Source organism: Musa acuminata, chromosome BXJ1-7 (assembly GCF_036884655.1).
Source record: "Musa acuminata AAA Group cultivar baxijiao chromosome BXJ1-7, Cavendish_Baxijiao_AAA, whole genome shotgun sequence".
Taxonomy (NCBI): Eukaryota; Viridiplantae; Streptophyta; class Magnoliopsida; order Zingiberales; family Musaceae; genus Musa; species Musa acuminata.
The window spans coordinates 39,027,534-39,051,633 of NC_088333.1; the positions used below are offsets into that span (position 1 = coordinate 39,027,534).

The 24,100-nt window shown below is 40.2% G+C and overlaps 4 protein-coding genes and 1 long non-coding RNA gene across 5 annotated transcripts; 2 read left to right on the forward strand and 3 right to left on the reverse strand.

Moving 5' to 3' along the window:
• Positions 1 to 320: 320 nt before the first annotated feature.
• Positions 321 to 6,816, reverse strand: LOC135679287 (uncharacterized). Its single transcript, XM_065192825.1, has 10 exons — positions 6,405 to 6,816; positions 4,980 to 5,045; positions 4,016 to 4,196; positions 3,325 to 3,521; positions 2,266 to 2,316; positions 2,080 to 2,171; positions 1,251 to 1,363; positions 1,055 to 1,149; positions 820 to 924; positions 321 to 681 (listed from the first exon to the last, which is right to left on the reverse strand). Exons 1-10 carry the CDS (start codon positions 6,735 to 6,737, stop codon positions 544 to 546), a joined length of 1,371 nt encoding a protein of 456 aa, XP_065048897.1. The 5' UTR covers positions 6,738 to 6,816; the 3' UTR covers positions 321 to 543.
• A 736-nt stretch (positions 6,817 to 7,552) lies between these two features.
• LOC103992414 (putative UPF0481 protein At3g02645) lies at positions 7,553 to 9,436 on the forward strand. The gene is made up of 2 exons (XM_009412096.3): positions 7,553 to 7,987; positions 8,060 to 9,436. Exons 1-2 carry the CDS (start codon positions 7,623 to 7,625, stop codon positions 9,288 to 9,290), a joined length of 1,596 nt encoding a protein of 531 aa, XP_009410371.2. The 5' UTR covers positions 7,553 to 7,622; the 3' UTR covers positions 9,291 to 9,436.
• Positions 9,437 to 10,148: 712 nt separating this feature from the next.
• On the forward strand, positions 10,149 to 13,364 carry LOC135679289 (small ribosomal subunit protein uS17-like). The gene is made up of 6 exons (XM_065192828.1): positions 10,149 to 10,333; positions 10,845 to 10,885; positions 10,964 to 11,064; positions 12,221 to 12,365; positions 12,435 to 12,524; positions 13,078 to 13,364. Exons 1-6 carry the CDS (start codon positions 10,322 to 10,324, stop codon positions 13,169 to 13,171), a joined length of 483 nt encoding a protein of 160 aa, XP_065048900.1. The 5' UTR covers positions 10,149 to 10,321; the 3' UTR covers positions 13,172 to 13,364.
• Positions 13,365 to 13,682: 318 nt separating this feature from the next.
• On the reverse strand, positions 13,683 to 17,593 carry LOC135679288 (probable protein phosphatase 2C 27). Its single transcript, XM_065192827.1, has 4 exons — positions 17,273 to 17,593; positions 15,902 to 16,102; positions 15,075 to 15,286; positions 13,683 to 14,545 (listed from the first exon to the last, which is right to left on the reverse strand). The coding sequence occupies exons 1-4, from the start codon at positions 17,372 to 17,374 to the stop codon at positions 13,984 to 13,986; spliced, it is 1,077 nt and encodes a 358-aa protein (XP_065048899.1). The 5' UTR covers positions 17,375 to 17,593; the 3' UTR covers positions 13,683 to 13,983.
• Positions 17,594 to 21,383: 3,790 nt separating this feature from the next.
• Positions 21,384 to 22,446, reverse strand: LOC108953369 (uncharacterized). Its single transcript, XR_001979034.2, has 2 exons — positions 21,915 to 22,446; positions 21,384 to 21,808 (listed from the first exon to the last, which is right to left on the reverse strand). It is a non-coding gene; the product is annotated as an uncharacterized LOC108953369 (long non-coding RNA).
• Positions 22,447 to 24,100: the final 1,654 nt, after the last annotated feature.

The window sequence follows — 24,100 nt, forward strand, 5'->3', positions numbered from 1 at the left end:
AGAAAAAAAAGAAATGAAAAAGAAAAGGTACCATAGTGAAGGGGGAAAAAAAAGAGAAGAGAAGAGAAAAAAAAATTCAAAGAAAAAAATAAAGAAAATAAAAGGAGAAGAGAATGAAACAAAAAGAAGAAAGAGAGAGAGAGAGATTACTATTGACATGAAAGAGATATATAACATACATTACACAATTTTACCAAAAAATATTGATGACAAATTTGCATAATTATCCAAGAATCAATCGCATGTAAAAACTCTTAGTAAGGATAATGTTATAGTGTACTCTAAATCTCTTAGTAATAGGGCATCACAAGAACACAAAGTCACTTTTAAGCTGTCATCAGCATCAACTATATGGTAAGGATAATGCATCATGTCCATTGTCGTGGGTGATAAACATATTATCTCAAGATCAACAAAGAAAAAGGAAAAAAGAAAAAAAAACTTGTAACTCGATTGATCTCTGGGACGACAAAATTCAGAGGTGAAATGGAAGAATAATGCATTACCTCGATGAGGTATGGACCTTCCACTGGGGAAATATCATCACAGCAAACAGCTCTTGAACCCCTTTTCCAACTCCTCAGCATTTAGATTCTTTCCTATAAATACGATCTTGTTGACCCTGGGTTCTTCTGCGCCCCACAATCTATCGGGGGAACCCTGGAAAATGTCATGAACACCCTGTCGAATGGGAAATGCCACGTCAAATTCAGTTGCAATTTTCCGAGCCTCTACAACTTGTGCTTATGGTAACTTTAAGAGAAAGTTAATTACATTAGTATTTAACAAACAATCAACCAGAGAATTATCCAAACACACCTGAAACACAAATCGCTCGGGCATGCCATCAACAGACAGGAGACCTTTCATTCGATAGATGTCATCGCTACGTTCAATCAACAATGTTCCCAACCACATATTTGCCTGCAGAAGGTGTTGTATAATGTTATAACTTTTAAACACTCCAACAAAAAATAACAATATATATTTCAATTTCTTGGTAACTATCACTGTTTTGTATAAGGCATCAGAAGAATGGAAACCGGAAGCAGACCTTGTTAAGATCCAGGTTCCCTTCACAGACAATGCTCACAGATGAGACACCAGGATCATGGGTGTGATCATGAGCATGAGAATGAGAATGATGCTCTGCAATCGATGATCGAGAGTACCTTTTAGATAACTGCAGTGTACTTCATAAACATAGATCATCTTTAGAGTAGTCCCAAGTTGACAGTTGCACAACGTACCATGTTCATGGTCATGCTCATCATGGTGGTGATGATCATGGTGATGATGATGATGATCATGATCATGATCATGGTCTTCAGTGGAAGCTTCAGCATTTACAACGCTCTCAATCCTGAAAAGGTGACAGAAAAATATGGGATTATCTCACAAGCAGGTACTAAAAGATCAGATAACCATCTACCAGATCATCATGTTCTCACATAAAAAATGAGAAATAAAGTATAAAAGTAATCTACTTAATGTTCACACTAACATCACATTGGAAGACATGAACACAAGCACATACAAGAAAGATGCATGTACATATACATCACATATAATCTTAAAAATGACTAGTTTATTAAGATCGCAAGCAGAAACAATAAATGGAAAGAGAGGATTGGTCTTCGTTTCTGCTTACATAATGGATCTTGAAGAGGAACTAAGCCATAAATTTAACAATCAGCTTAAAATGGTACAGTACCAAAAATGAAGGTTGGCATCTAACAAACTTGTAGATTCCAATAATAGTTTCAGAAATTGGGAATACAATTAAAAAAACTTTTCTTTGTCAAACATCTCTGTGCTCTTCTATATATAAAGATGATAACCAAGTTGCATTTACAATAATTAATTCAATTGCAGGTCATTCAAACTCCAAGTTCCAATGAGAAAAGCAAGTGTCCAAATATCTACATGCAGAAAAGTCCAACATGCACAAATATATACTATGGTAAACACCAACCACCAGACAAAAATATAAAGTTAGTCAAACCGGTGATCATCTTCACTTTATTAAGTCATACTCAATCTAAGTAACTCGAAAGAAGATAAGAGAAGGACAAGAACCTCTCCAGATCAAATCCACCAACCCCAAGAACATAATCCAAATCAACTTTTCCGTATTCTGCTCGCTTTAAATAGGCCATGCTATTAATGTTCTGCATTCAAGAATGTTAATATCATGAACCACGTGAAGTCTCTGAAAGAGTATATATCAGTAGTTATACAAGGTACCAAGTTATAAGGCTTAACCTTTATCCGCTGAATCAGTGAGGATACGTCAGACTCCCCAACAAGATCAATCTACAATCATACAGAGAAAATTTAGTTTCATAATCAGCAAGTTTACAGCATTTATGAAAGAAAGTAAATGAGTTATGTACCAGATATGTTACCCTAAAATTGAGCTGTGAGAAGAAGTTAGAATGAGCTGGTAACAGTATCACTATGTATCCACTAGGCTAACAAGATAAAAAATGGCTCTAATGCAAAACAACTGTTAAGTAACTTGGACCCAAAGAAATAACCCGAATTATGACATAGTCACAATGATATGCTTACTAATTCTTATTTTTCCATTGAAATCACCATTTAAATCATGATTATTGGCATAGATTTACATGGTATACACTTAATCAAATCAGGCAATCATTTACAGAGTCAGTAAACATGCAAGCAAAATTATTAACCAGAAGGCTAGAAGCCTAGAACCATGATTTCCACATTAAAAAAAAAAGGATCATTGTATTAACTTTCAAATACCATGATATATATTTGCAATGACGGATTGCTGAACTATGCATGTATCAAGAGGACTTTATTCAAGTGAAAAATTATTAATACCTAAATGGAAATATTAAAATTTTAGTCTCCAATAAAAAAGATATGTATTGTCTCAATAAACAATAATTTGGTTACCAGTTTTGCCTCAAAATTTTTGTTAGAAGGCAATTCTTGACGCCGCCATGAGGTTGCTCCTTTGTGACCTAGGTGACTAAGGTTCAGTCACAAAAACCACCTTCTGCTTACAGGATAAAGTTGTATGTAGTATGTACAACCCCACAACTTGTGCACTGGGCTGCCCTTTGGTTTTGCCTCAAAATTTATTTGTTGTTAGTGGTCACCTTTCTAGAACAGAGCATCTAAATCTATCTTGTGAATCAAACTCATAATTTGAGTTGAATAACACTAAACAAAAACAGGAGAACAAACACACATTGAATAGATGCAAGGGTTTCAAAAAGTTGATGCCAACTGAACCCATTAGGACATCCAAGTGTAGGTAAGTTTAGTAACTAATGACATATTTACCTTGTTCACTATTATTCTATCGGCATAAGCGATCTGCTCAACTGCCTCATTGACTACTCCTCTGGGCTTCTTCTCATCCAAATGAAAACCTGCATGCTTTGCATCTACCAATGTAACAACACCATCCAACTTGACATCATTAAAAATCTGATCCTCTGCATAAAATGTCTGGATTATAGGAGCTGGATTTGCCAAACCTGCAAAGGAATAAATAGCAAGGTGAGGCAATATAAATCAGAAAAAGGAGGGTCTACAGTTTTTAATTTGATCTGCATAAACTAGATTTCTGTAAAAGCAAAAAAGAGCTATCCAAATATATATTCGAACGACATGACACTGACGAATAAACCCAATTATGTGGTAGATGATATTTAAAAAGAATGCTCCTCTTAGGTGAAGCTTCCCTACCCTTTAAATGAACCTACCTTGCTCTATTGGTCCATGAGAGCAAGAATAATCTAGCCCTTGCACATTATACACAAACAAAAATAAACTACAAATGCATGATACCTGATGATCAGAAAACTTAACATAGGAACATGTAGCCTAATCTGGTAATGTCAAGTTCTACATAAACATATTGCATATGGACCATTTCATGCACAAGGAGCAGGACGAATGAGTAGATCTAAGTTATAACTCTGTTATAAATAATCCTAAGAATGTTCCATTGCAAGAATTTTATGCATACCTGTAGTTTCTATTACAATATGGTCAAAATTTCCCTTTTTCTTTGAAACCAATTCACTGATCATGCGAACTAGATCACCCCTAACAGTGCAGCAAAGACAACCATTATTGAGCATAATTATATCTTCAGCCCCGGCAGCTTTTGCAGCAACCAATGATCCATCAATATCAACTTCGCCATACTGTAAAAGTAACAAAGAACTTAGCAGCAAAGATGGTATTTTACAAAGAAAAAATGCCAATAGATAGAATCTTAAAAATTATGACCCTATCATCAAAAGATCAAAACCTGGACTGTTAATTAGATTTGATTTAACAAAATTAGTGGAACCATTTTCCAAGTTATTTACCATGTTTCAGAGGAGTGAACTAAGATCTTTCTTGTTCCGACAACTTAAAAACAAACAAACAGCAACTAAAACTTTCACATGCAATAGGATGTCTGAAGCATCGGAGAAACTATAGCCAATATTCTAGTCACCTATGTCAACAATAAAAAACAGTTTAAATCTGAAAAAATGGTTCAATTTTGCCCAATCTTCTCCTTATGTTCATATATCCTATCCTTCCCCAAATGTTAATGATAGTATCTTGAGAAAATGTAATGGTATTTACTTTCTTTCTTTTTTTCCTAATTGTCAAGGTTCCAGTAAACTAGTAAAGGCAATCATAGACAAGGACAGCAACATTTCAGAACAAAAGCAAACGCCACAACTTCAGTAACTAAACAAACCATGATCAGTTATGTGATTGTGCATCTTATTGAGAAACAAAACTTTTCTAGTGAATTGAGAAACAAAACATTCAGCATCAAAGAACAGTATGCATAGAGAAACTGCAAATGAAGAACAAAATGAAAATGAATTATCAGAAATTCCTAGTACCGTACAACCATATTAAGTTGTTCAATGGGTTGCTGACAAATTGCATGATCATATAGGCTACTGAAGAACTATCTGACATACCTCATTCTCAATAACAGCGATGCGCTTTCCATGATCAGCAGTCAATATATGGTTTAGCAAAGTTGTCTGTCAATGGAAAACATGGTCTAATCAAGTTACATGGAGCATCAAATACATCTATGTAGCAATTAATTAACTAAAGACATTGATCAAAATAATATCATATTATTTAGTTGGCATATTTTTACTGGGTTCTTAGATTAGCAATGCATTCAGTCAATTAGTTAACGTGCTTGATCATATTATTTAGTTGGCATTCATCAATTACAAGCACCTTTTGTAATTTTTGAAATGAATTTTAGACTTTAGATAAAAGCAAAGAATCAGCAAACAAACAATTAACAGTTTTCACAGTTTCAGCAACACAAAATACAATTGGTGTGTGAGAGTAATATTCGGACAGAAGCCTCAGATTTTTTATCAGATGAAGTATCATTCTTGGCAACAAAACTTAGTTCCTCATATTCAACGCATAATGTTAAGATTGAAACTGGATCATAGGAAATGTCAGATTATTTCAAGAACAAAGGTGATTGATGAACAAGAAAAGGTCTGCTGAATTCATCCTCTATGAATAAAGAATAAATAAAAAATCTTGAGGCAGCCAAAATACAATGTCCAAACAGGCAACAATGACTCCTTTCTTATTTAAAGATTGTTATGCAAACAGGCCCACCAGAATTTGGATAAGATACCTAAACAGCCTTTTTTGCTACTCTGGTAGACTAGTACCAAGTTAAAATAAGATATAAGGCATGCTTTCCCTGAAAATGGATGCCATGGATTTCAAAGTGACTATGGTGCTATCAGATTAATTACTCTTCCTCCCATCATTCCAATTATGCCAAGGGGTCTCTAAAGTGTAAATTAAAAAATGCAGTCTTAAATAAAACCAGAACACTTAGCTCTTATTTGGACAGGATGTTACTATCCAGGCTGGATCCTTTGTAAAACAATATATGCACATGTTATTGGCGGGTAGAGAAAATGAGGAGTCAGACAAATCAACCTATACATCTTACTATTATTGCTTTGCCAACACACCATTCCTCCTCATGCAAGGGCAAACTTTAAGATGCAGAAAGAACACCTTATGAAACGGATGCAATTAAACGAATCCAAAGTAGAAGAATAACAATATAAATAGACACTGGATTAGAAAAAAATGCTTATGTAATCTAATACAGGAGAGAGTGCAAAATCCCAAAGGATTAGGGAGAAACCAGGTACAAGAAAAAAAGCATATCTAAGCTACCTCCACCAGCTTCTACAATCTTTATTCTACTAACATCGTCAAGACAGGATTTTTCTGTTGCTAAGCGTAGAAAGGGTGGCAGGGAGGAATCTTTTTTGTGTGACTTCAACAAACATAGAAGCATCCGCGAGCACAGGGGGTAACTGATAGCAAAGCCCTCGACACCTTACCTTCCCGGAGCCAAGGAACCCAGTTATAATGGTGGCAGGGATGCGGTCGTCCGGCGGAATCTTCGTCAGGAGGTCGGATCCCTCGTCCGTTGCGGCTGCAGAGGCAGCGAAGCGTCGGGCGTGTGCCCGCGATCGTGTCGAGATCGCGAGCCGTCCGGGGCCGGCCACAACCGCCGGCTTCGCCCCAACGGCGTATGCCCGGGCACAGATGGATACAGGTGCCCGCCGACGAGCGACCGCGAGGATCGAAGCCCGAAGGTTGAAGGCGACGGCGGTGTGCCGCCTCGCGAGGCCGAAGAAGGCCGTGGCCAAGTCCGATGAAACCGCCGCCATGGCTGCGAGAGGGTGAGATAGCGCGCTCTCTTATCTGACCTCCTCGGCGCCTCCCCCCACAACTGTGTGCGTCTTATGGACAAAATCCGCCCCGATATCAAGATTTTTGTTCTCCTTGTCGGATCTGGCAACTGAACAATCGAATCCGACCTGTTCGATCAACCCGAATCCGTTGCTCTCCCAAAACAGTATCGAGTTTCGTTGACACAATCCGCCCCGATATCGAAATTTTCACTCCTGTTGTCGGATCCGGCAATAGAACAACTGGATCCGATCGTTCAATCAACCCGAATCCGATCTGTTCACGAATTAGTGTATCAAGTTTGACTCAAATAGTCAAAATATCCACTAAAAATTTGTGTATATAGGAATAGAAATATTGCAATTTACTATACGAAATTAAGCGCTTCAAAAAACAAATAATATCATTATAATAATGAATTATCTTTTTCTCCCTATTTGAGGGTGAATCACCCATGCTTCTCTCAAGGGCTGACGCGGCCTCTTAAGGACCTGAGGTACGTCGGATCGGTTCGCGTCCACGCACACCTCGAAAGAAACATGGGTGTTTCTCTTCGCTGTGTGGTTCTCTGCAGCCTGGCCTGGCCTGGCCTTCATCGTGGAAATGGCCCGAAACAGAGCTTGAAGATGACTCCCCATGTCTCCTTCATGACTTTGCTCATCATCACAGCACAGATTCGTCATTCTGTTGGGCCGAGAACAAAGCATCGAAGTCAATACACAGAACCGATTCCATGTCAACAAAAGCAATACCCGCTTTGATCGATGGTAAGTGCGAGAACGCTAATCTCGCAGTGCCATCTTCCCCTTTAAGTACAATCTGTGCAGCGAAGACATACATCGGTTGTTGGTGGAGGAACGTCCATGGAAGCTTCACAGGAGGCGTCTGCTTCGTTTGGTAACCGGAGCCACTGTGACGAGGTCCGATGGGTGATGCACGTCAAGCGCACTCTCGAAACCATGAACGAGGAGGACTACTCGCGAGGCCCTGTCTCCATCTTCGGCGTGCCTAAGAGCTTCCTCTCCGTCAAGCCGGAAGCGTACATCCCACAGATCGTCGCGCTTGGCCCGTACCACCACTGGGATCGCCAGCTCTACCAGATGGAGCACTACAAGCTCGCCGCCACCAAAAGAATCCAAAACCAGCTCCAGCTCCACGGCTTCACGTTCCAACAAATCGTCGACTACTGCGTGTTGAAGGAGCACGCCATTCGATCCTGCTACCACAGGTCAGCCTCGTCCCTACTTTTCGATTCGACATTCTTCGGTCTCGCGTTCTGAACTCCCAAGCTTATGTTCAGGCACATCGATCTCCATGTGGATACCTTAGCATGGATGATGGCGATCGATGCCTCGTTCTTGCTCGAGTTCCTTCGCAACTTCTCCTGTGAGAAGGGTCCATCGATGTCGCAGATGACGGACTTGATGGGGATCAAGATGGCTTGCAACTCGATCTTGAGAGACGTCGTGATGCTGGAGAATCAGATCCCACTCTTCCTAATTCGGAAGATGCTGTGCTTCCAGCGCTCCTCAAGTCAAGCTGCGGAGGATGAGCTCTCCATGATGTTGGTCAGGTTCCTGAAGGCGGTTTCTCCTTTCACGGCCACGCAGAGCCTCGCAAGGATCGTCCAAGTCAAGCGATACGCGCACTTGCTGCAGCTGCTCTACTGCATCATCGTCGCCAACGCCAAAGATATGTGCAGCAGCAGCAACAACAACAACGAGATAGAGTGTGTGATCGATGCGCCTGAATCGAACAACGAGCAGAACAAAGTCGATTCGCAATACTCGACGCAGCTTTTTGACTCGGTCTGGAGTTCGGCGTCCGCCCTACACATCATGAATCTGCTCATAGTGAAGCCCATCGAGTTCCTGTTGAAGGTCCCATGGCCTGTCGTGACTGCCGTATTCAGAGGGGTGAGGAGGTCCTACAGCCCCATTCCCTGTGAACCATTGTTGGCCGAAGAGATCGAGATCCCATCCGTCACCGAGCTCATCAAAAGCGGCGTCAAGTTCGCGGCCACCGAAGGAGACTTGAGGACGATCGAGTTCGACACGAAGACCGCCACGTTCTACTTGCCGACCATGCTTTTCGACGCTAATTCCGAGGTCGTGCTGAGGAACCTTGTAGCATACGAGACGGCGGCGGAGCCGGGTCCGCTGGTCTTCACTCGCTACACCGAGCTGGTGAACGGGATCATCGACACCAAGGAGGACGTGCGGCTGCTGAGACGATCCGGGGTCGTCCTGCACCGGATGAAGAACGACGAGGACGTGGCGAAGCTGTGGAACGGGATGAGCAGGTCGGCGAGGCCGACCAAGGTGGACTTCCTCGACAAGGTGATCTCCGACGTGAACGGCTACTACAATAGCAGGTGGAGCGTCAGGGCTCGACGGTTCATCAAGAACTACGTGACCGGCTCGTGGCAGGTGCTGACGTTCCTGGCCGCCATCTTGCTCCTGTTGTTGACCTGCGTCGACGCCTTCTGCTCCGTCTTCCTCTGCAGCTCGCTCTGGTCGAGCCTCGTGTGAAGAGTCAAAGCGGGAAGAACCATTGCCTAATGTGTCTTCTTTTGCACTCGGTCTCGTTTACAGAACAGGAAACACAATCGAGGAGCAAAGAGATGATCTGTTCAATTAATTTAGCAACTAAATTAAAAGAATTAAAATCGTGTTACTGTTGTGGGAAACAATTTTGAGCCGTGGTCTCGGAGCCGACGCGGCTCGATTCGGGTCCGGACGACGGGGATCTCCCTGGGGCGTTCCTCGAGCCCGCTGGGGTGGTCGGGTGCGATAGTCCGATCGGGACGGGGTCGCCGTTTCCTCCGGACAGAAACTCCTCACCTGCACGTCCGGCAGGGGCCTTCGACTCCGCACTTGCACAAAGGTCGAGCTAGGGTGCTCGACCCGACCCCTCCGACGATCAAGTCAGATGATAGTGGAGGGGGTTTCAGATGAAGAAGTGTTTTGAGTCTCCCCCTCTTTTCGGATGAACGAGAGGGTATTTATAGGGAAGCTTACTGTTGTTTGATGTGCCCCCTGTAGGGGGCAACCTAGTAGCGTATGACATGAGCGTTGGCGTGGCGTGAAGAATCGCGCCTGAGTAGGCGTTAATGCACCTCGGCCGGTGTTTAGGTTCGATCGACCGAGTGCAGTTGCACCGATCGAGGTGCGTCGACCGACGTCAGTCGAGTCTTATCATAATTACTATCCTAATCGGTTACTAAGTAAGAATGATTTATTTTTAATTATTTTACCTCTAATCTGAATTAGGCCGAAACTAATATATATATATATATACACACACGGCACCCCGAAAATTTTCATGGGTAAAGAATAGTCGTTGCTAGTCGATCAATTGCAGCACTAATCTTGATGGTGGCCAAAGCGTGATGGACGCAGATGGTGCTCTGCAGTGGATGTGCTGTAGGGTCGAAGAGCTCTACCGTCTTTCGACCCGCCACCGTACATAAAGTGTTAGGGTTGGCGACCGGACTAGCCGAGGCGATACTGTCGTTCTGCTGCGGCGCTTGATTTGATTGAAGTCACATTGCTCCTCGATCATGGCGGAACAGGTTGGCGCGAATCTCCTTTGGTTTCTTTTCTCCAAGTACTTGTTTTGCCCCATGCTGTTGTATGTTTTGGATTTTAACGCCTGGAGCTGTTCCGTGACGATTCGAAGTCCTTTTTTTGGTTTTTGGTACAAGAGGGCCGAGAGGGATCAAATTCCAATTTTGGAGTTTGGGGAACCCTAATTGAATGCTAAGCGAGGTTCTTGGGCCGAGACGGTAGAACATTAGTTGGTAGAGTTTGCAGTCCTTGATATACTTTCGTTGAGGAATAATCGCTTGTTATCTAATGTAAAGTCTGATAAAGTCTATGTTTAAACTTTGTAAATCATGTATTTGCTATGGTTGACGATCAGAATGAGTCCATTTGACGTTGTAAGTTTCCAGATGAAATTGGTTTCATTTGGCATTTGTTGATTACAAAATCATGCTTTTTTTATTTAGGGACTATTGCATATTGGGAGTGATGTCCCTTTCTGACTAGCTGCTTCTTGTGCTTCAATTGAATCTTGTGCAGACTGAAAAGGCATTCCTTAAGCAGCCAAAGGTGTTTCTTTGGTAAGCCAGTTATTTCTTAATGTCATAAGCTTTTTGTTTTGTTAGATTTTAGGATCATTGATATAGTGGACAATACAGCTCGAAGAAATCTGGAAAGGGGAAGAGGCCTGGCAAAGGTGGCAACAGATTTTGGAAAAGCATTGGACTTGGATTCAAGACCCCAAGAGAAGCCATTGAAGGTGGGAGATCTAATTTCTCTGTCTCGTTTTAGCTTCTTCATATTTATTAGTTTGGGTCTCTTTTTGATGGATAATTCATCCCTTTAAAAATGCAATTTTCTTGGTCATTTACTAAGTATCTTGCTAATTATCTTCTGAGTTATGGCTGTGCTAGGAAATATCAAGCAAACAATTGACTTGGAAACTAAGTGATCTAAGACAGATTTTTTGTAGTGTTAGTTGATCAAGTCATGATTTTAATTTTGCATAAGTTTGTTTCTCTTAAATCCTCCATGTTAATAATTTTGGGAATTATAATCTATTGGTTTCATTCACTTTGATTTGTTGTTAATACTCCAATGTTTATAGTTATTTTTGTTTTATCTATCATTCTCCAATGGTTCACATCTTTTTCTGGATAGCTTCACTTTTTTTTCCTAACGACACATGACAAGATATTTTAGGTAGTTTGAGTTTCATATCATGTAAATAATTTGAAGTTGATATTTTGTACTGGATTTTTCTTCGATGCCCATGGTTATAATCAAGGTTTCAAACTTCGGTTGGACTGATATACACTGTATTTACCAGTCAGACTAAATACCGGTACAAAAATGTATATCTTGATACTGACACACTATTGTTCATTTTTTACTTTTATCATTTTATTCAATGGTATTGGATGATAGAGGTTGATATACTGCTCAATGTACCGGTATTCTGCATGTCCAATACTAGCATGGTATCTGTTTTGTCTCAATGGATTAGCAGCATTTGGGTTTGAATTTTTAGTTTTGCTCATTAGTTATGTTGATTTAGAACTTTACTTACTGGCATATGTATATATATATGTATGTGTTCTCTCTATTAAGACAATCACATCAAATGTGCTGTTGTTTATGATGTAAATAATATATAGACTTGTCTTGTACATCACATTTGATACTTGCAAACTTAAGCGTGTTCTTCATTTCTCCAATATTTATGTTTTATTCTAAGGAAATAAAATGCAGTCACAGATAATTTTTTCATCTTTCTTTATATCTATTGGAAGCTGATAGTTGTAATATCTTGTGTGATACTAGTTTCTCCTTGATGATTCAGTTGTTTGCTTCAGCATGATTTAAGTTATAGAACACACTGATGCCAACGTGAAAGAATTGTGTGTTTTCTGCAGGGACTTATATTGATAAGAAATGCCCATTCACTGGAAATGTGTCAATTAGGGGCCGCATATTAGCTGGTACATGCCACAGTGCCAAGATGAACAGAACCATTATTGTACGCAGAAACTATCTTCACTATGTGAAGAAATATCAAAGGCATGTGATACCTTTTTTGCTGTTTATGTTTCTTAGTGGGGATCTAATTTAAATTGTTTCTTCTGTTAGGTATGAGAAGAGGCACTCAAATATACCTGCACATATTTCTCCCTGCTTCCGTGTGAAGGAAGGTGACCATGTTATCATAGGCCAGTGCAGGTGAGCTTGTTTCTCAACTAGACATACTAACTTAGGTGGAATGCAGGCTTAGTTGTTTTTCCTATTAAAATGCCATGTCATTGGTCTCCGTCAGATTCAGCCTTCACAAAGCACTTTGGGCTGGAATCCTTTTGCTGTTTAATGAGTTGTGGTGTGGAACTTTTTATATAATTACTCAATTGTAATTTTTTACCGAGGAGGAAAAAAGGTTGATTGGTAAGTTAACCCATAGAAAATGAGACACAATGGACACCCTTCTCGGTTGCACTTTGCTCACTAACCCGTCTATGTCACTTCTCTCATGGATCAAACCTTGGCACCTGAAGCATATGGATACCAGGGCATAAGCTGTTAGTATTGCAAGAAATTCTATCGTCAAATTAAAGACTTACATTCAGTCATTTTGTGGTATAAAATTTTGGAACAAAGTACTGCATGTCCATTTTCTAGCGTATTAGGCTTTGGGATTAGAACATATGTTAAGTTATTCTGCACACACAAACTTGAGACAATCAATGAATTGAAATATTGATAATTTCATCCTTCTGTACAGGCCCCTGGCAAAGACTGTGACTTTCAATGTGTTGAAAGTCATTCCAGCTGGATCAACAAGCGGAGGTGGGAAGAAGGCTTTTGCACCAGTTTGAAGGCATTTTGGAGGACTAAGAGGCTGGAGTTATAAAGATTTCTACATGGGATGCATTAAAATGTTTTAAGAATCCTCTATTAGGTTATCTTGGTTCAGTTCAATAACTATTTTATTTCAAGCTTTTTGCTGTTACCATGGATGCATGATTGTTTATACTTCTTTGAACAATTCAAAATTCTTAATTCTGATCAGATGACAGCGTTCCTTACGTGAATCAAATGGCCTTATGATGGATGTCTGAAATACCTGTTTACAAAATGTTGGTTTAGATATCAGAAAGGAAAAAAGGAGTGTTCTCAGTGATTGGATTCTCCAGTAGACACTCTGCCACTCTCAATCAGCTGTAAATTATTACTATTATTATTAGAATAAATGTGACATTTTCATATGACTAACTATTCACTGTCGAAATCGTCTGCGCCACAGCTGAATCATCTTCAAACACATCACTAGCAGAAACCATCATAAAGGAAGAAAAAGGAGCAAAAATTATTGTCCAAGGAGAAGACTGAGCAGAAGCAGCAGAACGTGTAATTGACATGAGCTATTGAGGTGTCAGTCCTTTACCCTTGTCCTCATTCTTGCATATGGTAATTGATTACAGACACTTTACATTCATGCAACTTCAAGTATCATTAATTCCTTCGGCATATTTCTACGACAACGATGAGACTTGGTATAACGATAAAGTTGTTCTTCCTCTCATTTGCAAACTCTTTTAAGAACTAATTTTACCATTAATATAAACTATATTACCAACATACGAACACAGCCTGAGACTCAGAATGCGAAGGCCAATACCGTCATGGATTAACCTTCTAAAATGCTTCTGAGATAGTGCAGCCCTTCTGCAGAGATGCTTCTGTGCACTCTTGTCCTCTGAATCTTTGTCTTTGAAGGCAACTCCAAATGGAAGCATACCATCACAGCAGTCAGATTGTCCGTGGCACCTCGCCGTAATGCCTCCTGGACCAGCTCTTTGCAGCACAGTTTCACGTCGTTGTGTTCCCGGAGCTGCCTGCGTGCAAAGTCGACCGCATTCTGACTCGTGAAAACCTCCCATATCCCGTCGCTGCATATGATCAAGAACTCGTCTTCTTTTGTTAAGGTCACCATCTTGAGCTCCGGTTCGGCACTCAACGGTCCACCTGGCTCACCAATCTCTTTCATGCCTTGGAGATGCCAATCACCTAGAGCTCGGGTAACCTCGAGCTGGTCGTTCAAGTAGCCATAGTTGATGCTGCCGCCAAGAGATTTCACACGTGTCTGTTCGTTGATGCAGCAAGGCCTGTGATCCTTGGACATCTCCACTGCCGTCCCGAGCCGGGAAAGCACTGCTCGGCAGTCCCCAGCATTAGCAACTAATAGAGATCTGTGATGAACAGTCATCTGCACAAATAAGTATAACAACAATGGCAATAAAAGCTAAAACGTAACAATCAAATATACCAGAGAGAATTGATGAAAAACAATAGGATAGGATGAGAAAAGAGCTCTGAGATAAAAAGCGAGACCATAAATGCATAAGAAACAGAAAAGAATACTAAGTGGTTTCAGAGCCCAAGATTCTCGGAACAATACCAGGTTCCCTTTGTTGGTGCAGAACTCATCATTTCTTTTAACATGTGAATCATATTAAGCGATATTTTCCTCACCTTATCTTATAAGGCAAATTTGTTCTAATGATGTAAAAAGGACCTTATTATGTATTATTCTACTTATAAGGGAAGAAATAGGTTTATAGGACATTCAAAGAACTAATATAAAACAGTATGTCCGAGTTACTGCAAATGCACTTCTAAACAATGCAACAAATTCAAGCATACAAAAGCGATAAAACTGAATCTCTCGGTCAAATCCATCAACATTTGTAAATCCAATTCAGTGATTAGGAAACACACCTCCCAAATATCATCGCAGTGAGTGCAGTGGTGCCAGAAGACAGTGAGGATTCAAGATCACATGTCCTTGCAAATTGAGTGTCGGTTCGCTTAAATGACCTTGTGACTACCTTCTCGAGCTCAAGAGGGAAATCAGCATCTTCCACAATGACCCTAGGTAAATTATCACGGACAAAATGTGCAGCACCTTGTCCTCCATGTCCATCAAAAACCTAAAACTCAGAAAGATGAAGGATGGTGCCAAAATAAATAGCATCTTCATGGAAATTGTGTTGTAATAAGCAAAAGAAAGGAGCATCAACGTTTATCATAATTGTAATTTCCTGCCAATATTTATTTGGCTTAAGTTTCTTTTCAGTTACATGAGCATAACAATTTTTATTTTGAATAATCATGTAAATTAAAATCAAGCTTTAGAACCCAATCATTAAAATCCATTCAAAGATGGCATCAGTCTCTCAAAATTTTTTGGCGACCTATACATAGTCGATATGGTTCATGCCAATGCATTAATTCCAGCATCGTTGTCATCTGACTCGAAGCACCTTCCACCGCTTTCCCTAGATCCTATCGGTATCAGAGCACTGTTTAGATACTTTTCCTGCATTATAATTCAACTTTCAAGTCCGTAGGCATCGTCGAACTATGAAGAAAACTCTGACTTATTATAATATGAACTTCTTCCTCAAACATAATTGAACCCTTATTTATGGGCAATAGCAAGCTCCACATCGTTTGCCTCAAAAACATTTGGTTTACCATTCCTATTCTGTATTTGCATAGTACATGCATAAGAAAGAAAATAAATGTGATTAGCAAGGACTTACTCCATAGAAAGAAATGACACTCTCATCGGTAGAATGATATCCAAACTTCTTAGCTAGATCGGATATGCACACATGAGTATCTTCCATGCGATCACGACCGCCAATATCAGACCACTCTCCTGATCGGATGACTGGGACAAAATCCACAGACTCTTTTAGCCCGCTGTTCACGGTGGTTGAATTCTCGCATATTCTCTCCATCTGCCAACATATTAGCATGGGCAAGCCATAATCAGCAAAGAAGAAAAATCATTAGTAGTGCATGCCACGGAAATCTGATCAGAAAGTGGTAATCATCTATCTTTGTGTTGACAAACCTTAACATATTGTTTTCTTAGAACCTGTAAAACCTTCTGAATGCATAAGAAATAATAGAATTCTAGAAAATAACAAAACTAAATACAAAGTAGAAAATAGAATAAGTAGCATAAATTAAGAAGGAAAAGAAAAGAAACAGCAAGCACATGTTGACTACGTCGTGAAGTATGTGGTTCAGCAAAAAATTAATAATACATTTTGTCAAGCAAATATGGGCATTTCTTGTTATTCTCGTCTCATTTCCATTCCTTTGACATTAAGTACTCATCAGATTTCTCTTCAACTCATCATTTAGAAAAGGGAAAAAGAAGGAAGCAGCCTTAGAATCAGTCTCAGCAGAAACCACCTGCAGATCAAGATTCTCTGCCAAGATCCAAGAGTCAGATTAGTATTGGATGCTCATCCTAATAGCTGATGGCTTTCATCAAACAGGCAGCCCTTTCATGAAATTCTAGTAAATAACTAAAAGCAGGAAAAGCAGGAAACCTCGAGAAGAATAAAAGGCTTGAGCAACAGATCCATTTAAACTTTTGTCTGCCAATGTTGCAGAGTCATGGAAAAGAACAACGCAAACCCAAATTTGTTTACAGAACTAATCAGATACTTAACCCAGAATTTTGCTTGCCACACAATCATCATGGAGTTTAGATTTCATATGGGCATATGAAACACTACTACCTAATAGTCTAACCTTTCATCACAGAGGAGTGGAGCAGAACACACAATCATCTCTCCTTTAGTACAGCCATGGAACACCATCAACCCCAAAGACAACAAGCCACCAGCCAAAAAATAACGGCACAACCCACCATGGTGATCAAGATGCATTTACCAGACAAGAAAAGCCATCTAAAGACGATTTCGACAGATTTATGTTCATCAAAGTTCAAAACTTCCAAAGAAACAAGATCGTCCACAATCTAGAATCCAATCGAACAACCAGATCACCACCAAAACATAGACTCACATGGAGTAATCTATCCTAGACAGCCAATGATCTACCATCTCTGACCGAGAAAAAAGCCAAGAAAGGCAAGCACTTGGAGATCTTACACAGGGATTTTCGGAATCAGGGCTCCTCTCGGTCTGGTTCTCGGAGAACTCCAATCCTTCACAACTCTCACCCTCCTCAACCTGGTTCTTGTCGACGCACATGGTGGTTGCAGCAGGAATTATTGGAGACAGGACTTGTTGGGCGTTTTGACAGCTTCAGTCAAGAGGAATCAGAGAAAGATCCGCGGAAGGGAAAAGAAAAGAATGGGGGAGGAAGGCCGGAGGGGGAAGCAGAGGAAGGAAGAAAGGCAGGAGAAGATTCCGAGGATGCCGAAGCGGTCGGTGGGATTTAAGGGCGGAGAAGAAGCGTGTGGCGTTCCTTTCCCTTAGTGTGGGTCGAGTAGATTTACCGGTGTCAGATCTTTCTTGCTTTCCTTATTAGCCGCAACTTTTCACATTTTCTAGAACACTTTTTTAATTTAAAAATATTTTAATTATTCCTTAAAATCTTTTACCTATCACAGTGATTTAATATGTTACAGTAATTTTATATAATAAAATATTATTAACCTTAATTAAATTAAGTATGATATTATTTATGATATTTGTAATAATATTTTATATTTTTTTAATAATAAAATTATTAAAAATTGATTACAAATGAGCGAAATTTTTAACAAAATACTATTTGAAATAAAATAAAAATACTTTTTTGAAAAATATTTAAAATATATTTTTATATTTTCGAGGGAAATCAATCTTTCCTAAAGGAAAAAAGGGAAAGGAAAAGGGGGGAAGATTTGACGGCTCATTAGGTGGATGCTGGGCCTGCCACGTGTCGGCAGCGGATCTTTAGGCTTCTCTTGGTCGGGGACACGTTTCCCACAACGTTAACTTTTCTCTCAACGGTAATTGGAGATTTATTTCAGCAACACTTTCATCTCTCTGAAAGATTTTTTTTTTCTTTTTGCTCTAAAATAACATGTGGATTTATTGTTTAATTTTTTATAAATATAAAATATTATTTTTTTATGATGTAAAATAATAACTCAAGGAAAAGAAAAATGTGATGGAATAAATATTACAGAAAAATCTCTCTTTTATTATTGTGTTCGAAATATATCACAGGATGACTGCACCCAATCTTCTCTCTTTGTTTCAGTTTGGATCTTATCATCTCAGGAAGACTCGGCGTTGACTCGTGATGAGGTGATTAATATCATTAATGAGAAAGGAAACTTCGTGAGTTCAGATCACAAGTCAGCGTATAGGGAACTGAAACAAATGTTGTCTTTCCGAATCAGGTGGGCTCTTCATAGCACTTCTCGTGCTCATCCTGAGACGACAGTCTTCCATCGTCTCCAGGTGAAATGGTCAAGATGAAGCTTCAGGGTTGTCACTATAGCAAGCATCACAAGCAATTCCAGTCACAGCTTGGTTTCTGCTCAATCCTAGAATTTGGACCGGTGAGGCCACACCTTAACATTGCTGCACATCACTAAAGGATAAGAGTCTCAGATTCTTTTAGATTGCCTCGATATAGTACCAAAAGAACAGCCAAGCCAAGAAATGGTTTTGTTTGACTGTCATCCTTCATCATTGGGGGTAATCTTCAGGAAAAGGAAAGGCTCAAAGGATTTGTTTGAACTTCCACATAATTGGCAACACAGGTGACCACAAATAATGGAATCTTCCACATGAAATAACACAATCAGAGTTACCGAGTGCATGAAAACTCCAAAGCGATGGTAAAGATAAAGAACATTTAGTTGAAGATCTATCAGAGCACAACAAAGTGGCTATAGGTTCTTCTAATAAAATAGTGTGTGGTGGGTGACTGAAGCAACAGCTGAACAACAAGAAATGGCACTTGCTGAGGTGGCCACAAGACTAAAATGTTGTATGAGTGAGAAAGAAGGGACTTGTAAGAGCATAAACCCCATAGTTCCTTTTTCTTGTATGTGTAGAAGTTGAGTGGAACATTCGTACATATATGTGGCTAATGAAGTTGGCTGATATCCCTTTTTTTACACAATAAATGTGGATTGATACTGATTGACACATAGAGGGAACATGTCATTACCATTGACTTCTTCTATAAGAAACTGAACATGGTGAGGGGATTAGGTGGGTGTTTCGATGGTCAACCAAACTAAATTAGGGATAATCTACAAGTCCAAGTTAGGTTGTTTCTTGGGTAAGTGAGTTATTTGTTAGAAATACTATTTAAATTTGATTGTTGTAATCCTTACTAGGGTATATAGTTTCGAATGATACCGTTCGGTATGAGTGATACGTACCGGTTCGACAGGTTACTGATACGCGGATCGCTCGTTACCGAGCGGAATACTTAAAAACGTATCGTATCGAACGATACGGGATTATATTGGGCGGTAACGATCGAAATTTTTGCCATTACTGCCTGACACACCTCGGTAATAGTCGAAATCGATCATTACAGCTTTGTAACAGTGCTCCAACTGTCAAATTGACCGTTGAAGCCCTTTCTCATATGTTTTTAAATCCTTCTTCTCCCATATTTTACTCAATTTCATTCTCATACTCTTTTAAACTATTTCAAACTCTTTTTTTTTTTTTCACATTTGTGCTTTGCTAAACTTTACAAAACAACGATTTATGAATTGAATGAAAGCTAATTTGAGAAGATTAAGAGAAAGAACTTTTTAATCAAAAGGTATGTTTTTTTTTTTTTATTAGAGAGTAATTAAGATCTTTAACATTATGAATAGTGTGTTTAATATTAATTATTTTAAAATTAGATACTATTAAGTATCTAATAGGTGTATCACACGGTACACCTAAATTAAGTATATAATTAGATACTATTGATTAATTCAGAGGATTTTACACCTAAATTATGTCTATCATTCAGTATAAGATATCATATCATATTGAGCCAAGCTCGAAATATCGGTACGGTATAATATCATACCATATTGGTCCTTTGCAACATGTTGCTTCTCACCCGAATACATCAAACAATGTCATATATTTTTGAAGTTTGAATGATGATGGTTGACTCACTGAAATGATTGGAAATTAATCTTTTTAATAATTTTATTCCCATTATTTTCTCTGTATATCAACTTGATATTTATGAAACCTTCAAGGTTAACTTAATTAAGCCTTACCAAGCTGTGTTGCAAATTGGCTCTTGTTGCAGTCTACGGATCATTATACCTTGATGACCACCTAATGGTATAGTCAGGTGTATCTATGATGATGATGTGACCTCAAGTTAAGATTGCATTGGTCTTAAACTTTGTAAGTGTCCAGAAAAATTTAATTGAAAGTTGCAGAAGAAAGTTCATGCATCAAATCATGATCGAAAATTCTAACTAAGGTTAATTTTATATATACATTCAGAGGCAGATGGTCATATGATCCAAAAAGATGATGTGAAATGTGATAGAAAAAGAAAACATGTTAGGTGATTCATAATCATCAAGAAAGGCTTGTGGCAATATCGCTCTCAAGTGGTCCTTCCTTACTACTTTTCAACATGAAAGCTGCAAATCTCTGCCATATGCTCAACTATCCAATAAATAATATACAAAAAAAAGATATATAGAACCATTGTAATGCTAGACACTTGTCATTGACCAGTAAGTTGCTAGGTTGACTCATCGAAACTACTTGTTCTTGGACTGATTGATGAAATGGCTAAACAATTTCAATTATATGATATATCATATGCAGCAATCAAGCTGATGTTTTTGCTTTTACCTTCCAATCAACATATATTGTTTCTTAAGAGTATTGCAAAGACATAATTAGCACCCTTATAGTGTTAGAATCGAGACCATTTTTGGAGCTGTGACTTGTCGTCTAATGCTACGAAGATTCTCGGGACCCATGAACACATTGCATGTTGACACAAATCACGACCTTTCTTTTCATCAATGCCACCACCTACTGGACCAGGAAATGAAGAGAAAATCTCAGTAAATTTTCTGCTGCATGACAGTTTATCTGCACGGAGTTGAAACCAAATGTTGCCTTGAATGAAGCAGGTGTGAGGTGTGTCTTATATATACCTCTCTCTTTACAGTACAAGGAGAAGAGTTGGATCATCGAGAGAGCCCTGTAGAACCTAATGGATCTTTGCATGTCAAACACAGGTGAAAAGCACGAGATAAAGGAGTTCATGTAGGCGCAGAGAAAGCTTTGGTGTGACCCTTTCTACAGATCGAATGGAACATGAAACAAGTACGCAGAAACTACCTAAGGAAAGGAGAACTGAACATTCCTTCTTGTATATCTCGAGCTCGGCTTGATGACATGGTGGTTTAGAAGTAATGAAAAGAAGAACTCGGACAGTATCAACTCACAGACAAATAGGCACATAACAAGAACTTGGAGAGAGATCTACAGAAGTATTAAGTGTTTGGACTGAGAGAACGTTGATAGCTGCATAGTAATTTACTGCGACCAACTCTGAACTATTCCTTCATGCACTGATGCCAAAGGAGGGTAACATGTGCTCGCTCAGTTGATCTGACCTCCTCGCCCTTCGCTCGGTGGTGGCCTCCTGGGCCTCCTCGCTGCCTTGGTCTCGACCCCAGATCCATCTGCCTGCGTTAGATCTCAGATAATACATCACTAAGACACAGCTGATCACATGAAGAACAGACAAAGTCAACACGAACTACAGCGAGTCACAGAGAGAGAGAGAGATTACAGTGGGGTCCATGTCATTAGCTTGATCTCCCGTGGAAGGATCCTGAGCACCACCACCGTAGGAAACTGAGCAGCCCAGGCAGCGAGCACAGGCTCCCACGATGTAGAGCAACAAAGAGCAGGGATGATTGCCAAAGCTAAAGGATACTGTCGCAGGAGATCCTTCGGACATGCTGGATCTCTCTTGCCTTCCTTTCTCTCTCTCATGAAAACCCTTATCTTCTTCCTTTATGCGTCTCTGCCTCGGATGTGGTCTTTCAACGCCGCGCTATAACCTACTACAACCATGTACCGGGACCATGTTCAATGACCTATGTACCCTGTGCTTTCCCTTACATGTCTTTGTCATTTGCAGACATATACATATATGTACGTGAATAGAATATAAGAGTCAACAGCATTCGTCCATCCAATTCACACTCACATACATATGTAATAGCTGACATCCAGTCAACCTTTGCGTGGACATGGTGATGGATTACTCGCAGTCAGGCGAGTGTTCCAATCCCTGCACAAACCAGTGGAAACATATGAATGCACACCCAAGCGATGTCGTTCACTTCCTGTTCTCATGAATGTATTTCTCTGTGTTGAATCCAGGAAGGTTTATATATACTAGACGTAGTTTGAATGTGTTAGGGGTGTATGAGTAAATTTGAGTTGAGCTTAGTGAATAGGCATGACAGGTGAAGGTCACCTAATCTGTGGAAGAAATGCCATGAGGTCGAAGGAAACAAGCACTACACAACACGAACACCTCGGCAAGCACACCTAACGCGATCTCTTTGGTATAGTTGTCCCTTGGAATGAGAATATAGTGAGGCTGGAGAATACTTCGGTCTCTATCACAAGAAGTTTACTTGGGTTAGGGGAGGAGAAATCTCTCTCTCTCTCTCTCTCTCACACACACACACACACACAAATATGCCTTGGCTTAGACAAATGGATCTTCCAAGAGGGTTAGTGTTTGCTTTTGGAGAACACAGGCTATTGAATACACTGCATGCACGTATCTACGTCCAAGCATTATAAGCACACACGTTTGTGGAGGCGTTTCCTCCCCACGTGCCAGCCATGCATGGCCTTCCGGGGAGACGCTACTGCACACGCCAAAGCGTGCAAAGATCGACAGAGATGTCTTCTGGTATTCCCTTGTACTCCTTAGAGAGTTGGTTTCGAGACACGGCGGCGGCACCTACACCATCGGCACCGCTCTTGAGTGCACCGTGCAGGGAGGACGGGAGACTCACCATGCATCTTCTCTCGTGGTCTCGTTTCGCTTGCTTCTACTCATGCAGGTGTCAGGAGGGAGCAGGTGGAGGTGGAGGCTTTTCCGGCTGCTGTACAACGCACATCGCATGAGCTGCATGCATGGGTAGGCCATGCAGAACAGTGTGGAAGTGGAGTACATAGACGTATTTTGTACGTAGATTTGTGCATGGTGTATATGTATGGGTGTACATATACGGAGTTGATGTCCCCTCCGTTACATTTTCTGCAGCAAGATGCTGATGTCACGTTATCTTCTTCATCAGATGGTTGTAACCCTCGTTGCAGATCTGGAATTGTTGGAACATTTCGGCAATGTTATCATTACGTAATGCTTCGTTCATGGGAACTCGTCACTCCATCGGTTACTGTCCTTCCTCCTTTCTCTTTTGATCATACCACCACCACCACCCTCAATCAGAAATCTTCCCTACCCACGCTGAAATCACCATGGACCGGCTCGACAACAGGGACCAACCAACAACTCGTACACAGAAGTCTACAGAAAGCTGCTGCGCTTGAAGCCAAGAACGTCTCACAAGTCGCCATCAGCCTTTTGTATTGGTTTCAATCATTCGATGTGGGAATAACATGGCTCTGAGACCGGAATTTAACTTGACGTTGTTACCACTGCCACATGTAGGGTGGTAAAGAACAAGCGAAGGCTTGGAATCCTACCGAGTATTTTAAGATCTCCGGGTTAATGGTGACCGACATCCGCTGTTGGGTGCTGCTCTACTTGCTGCTGCTTTTAGTAGTCAATTGTTCTCCAAGTGGTCGACAAAGCGCATCACAGAATCCGGTTCTCTAAATCCCCTCATAATGAAAGGAAGAAATGAGAGTTCGGAAATGTGGATCAACAGCTGCTCTCTTCATCCCTGCCAATTGTTCATCTCCGCTTCATCGTCAAACATTGCT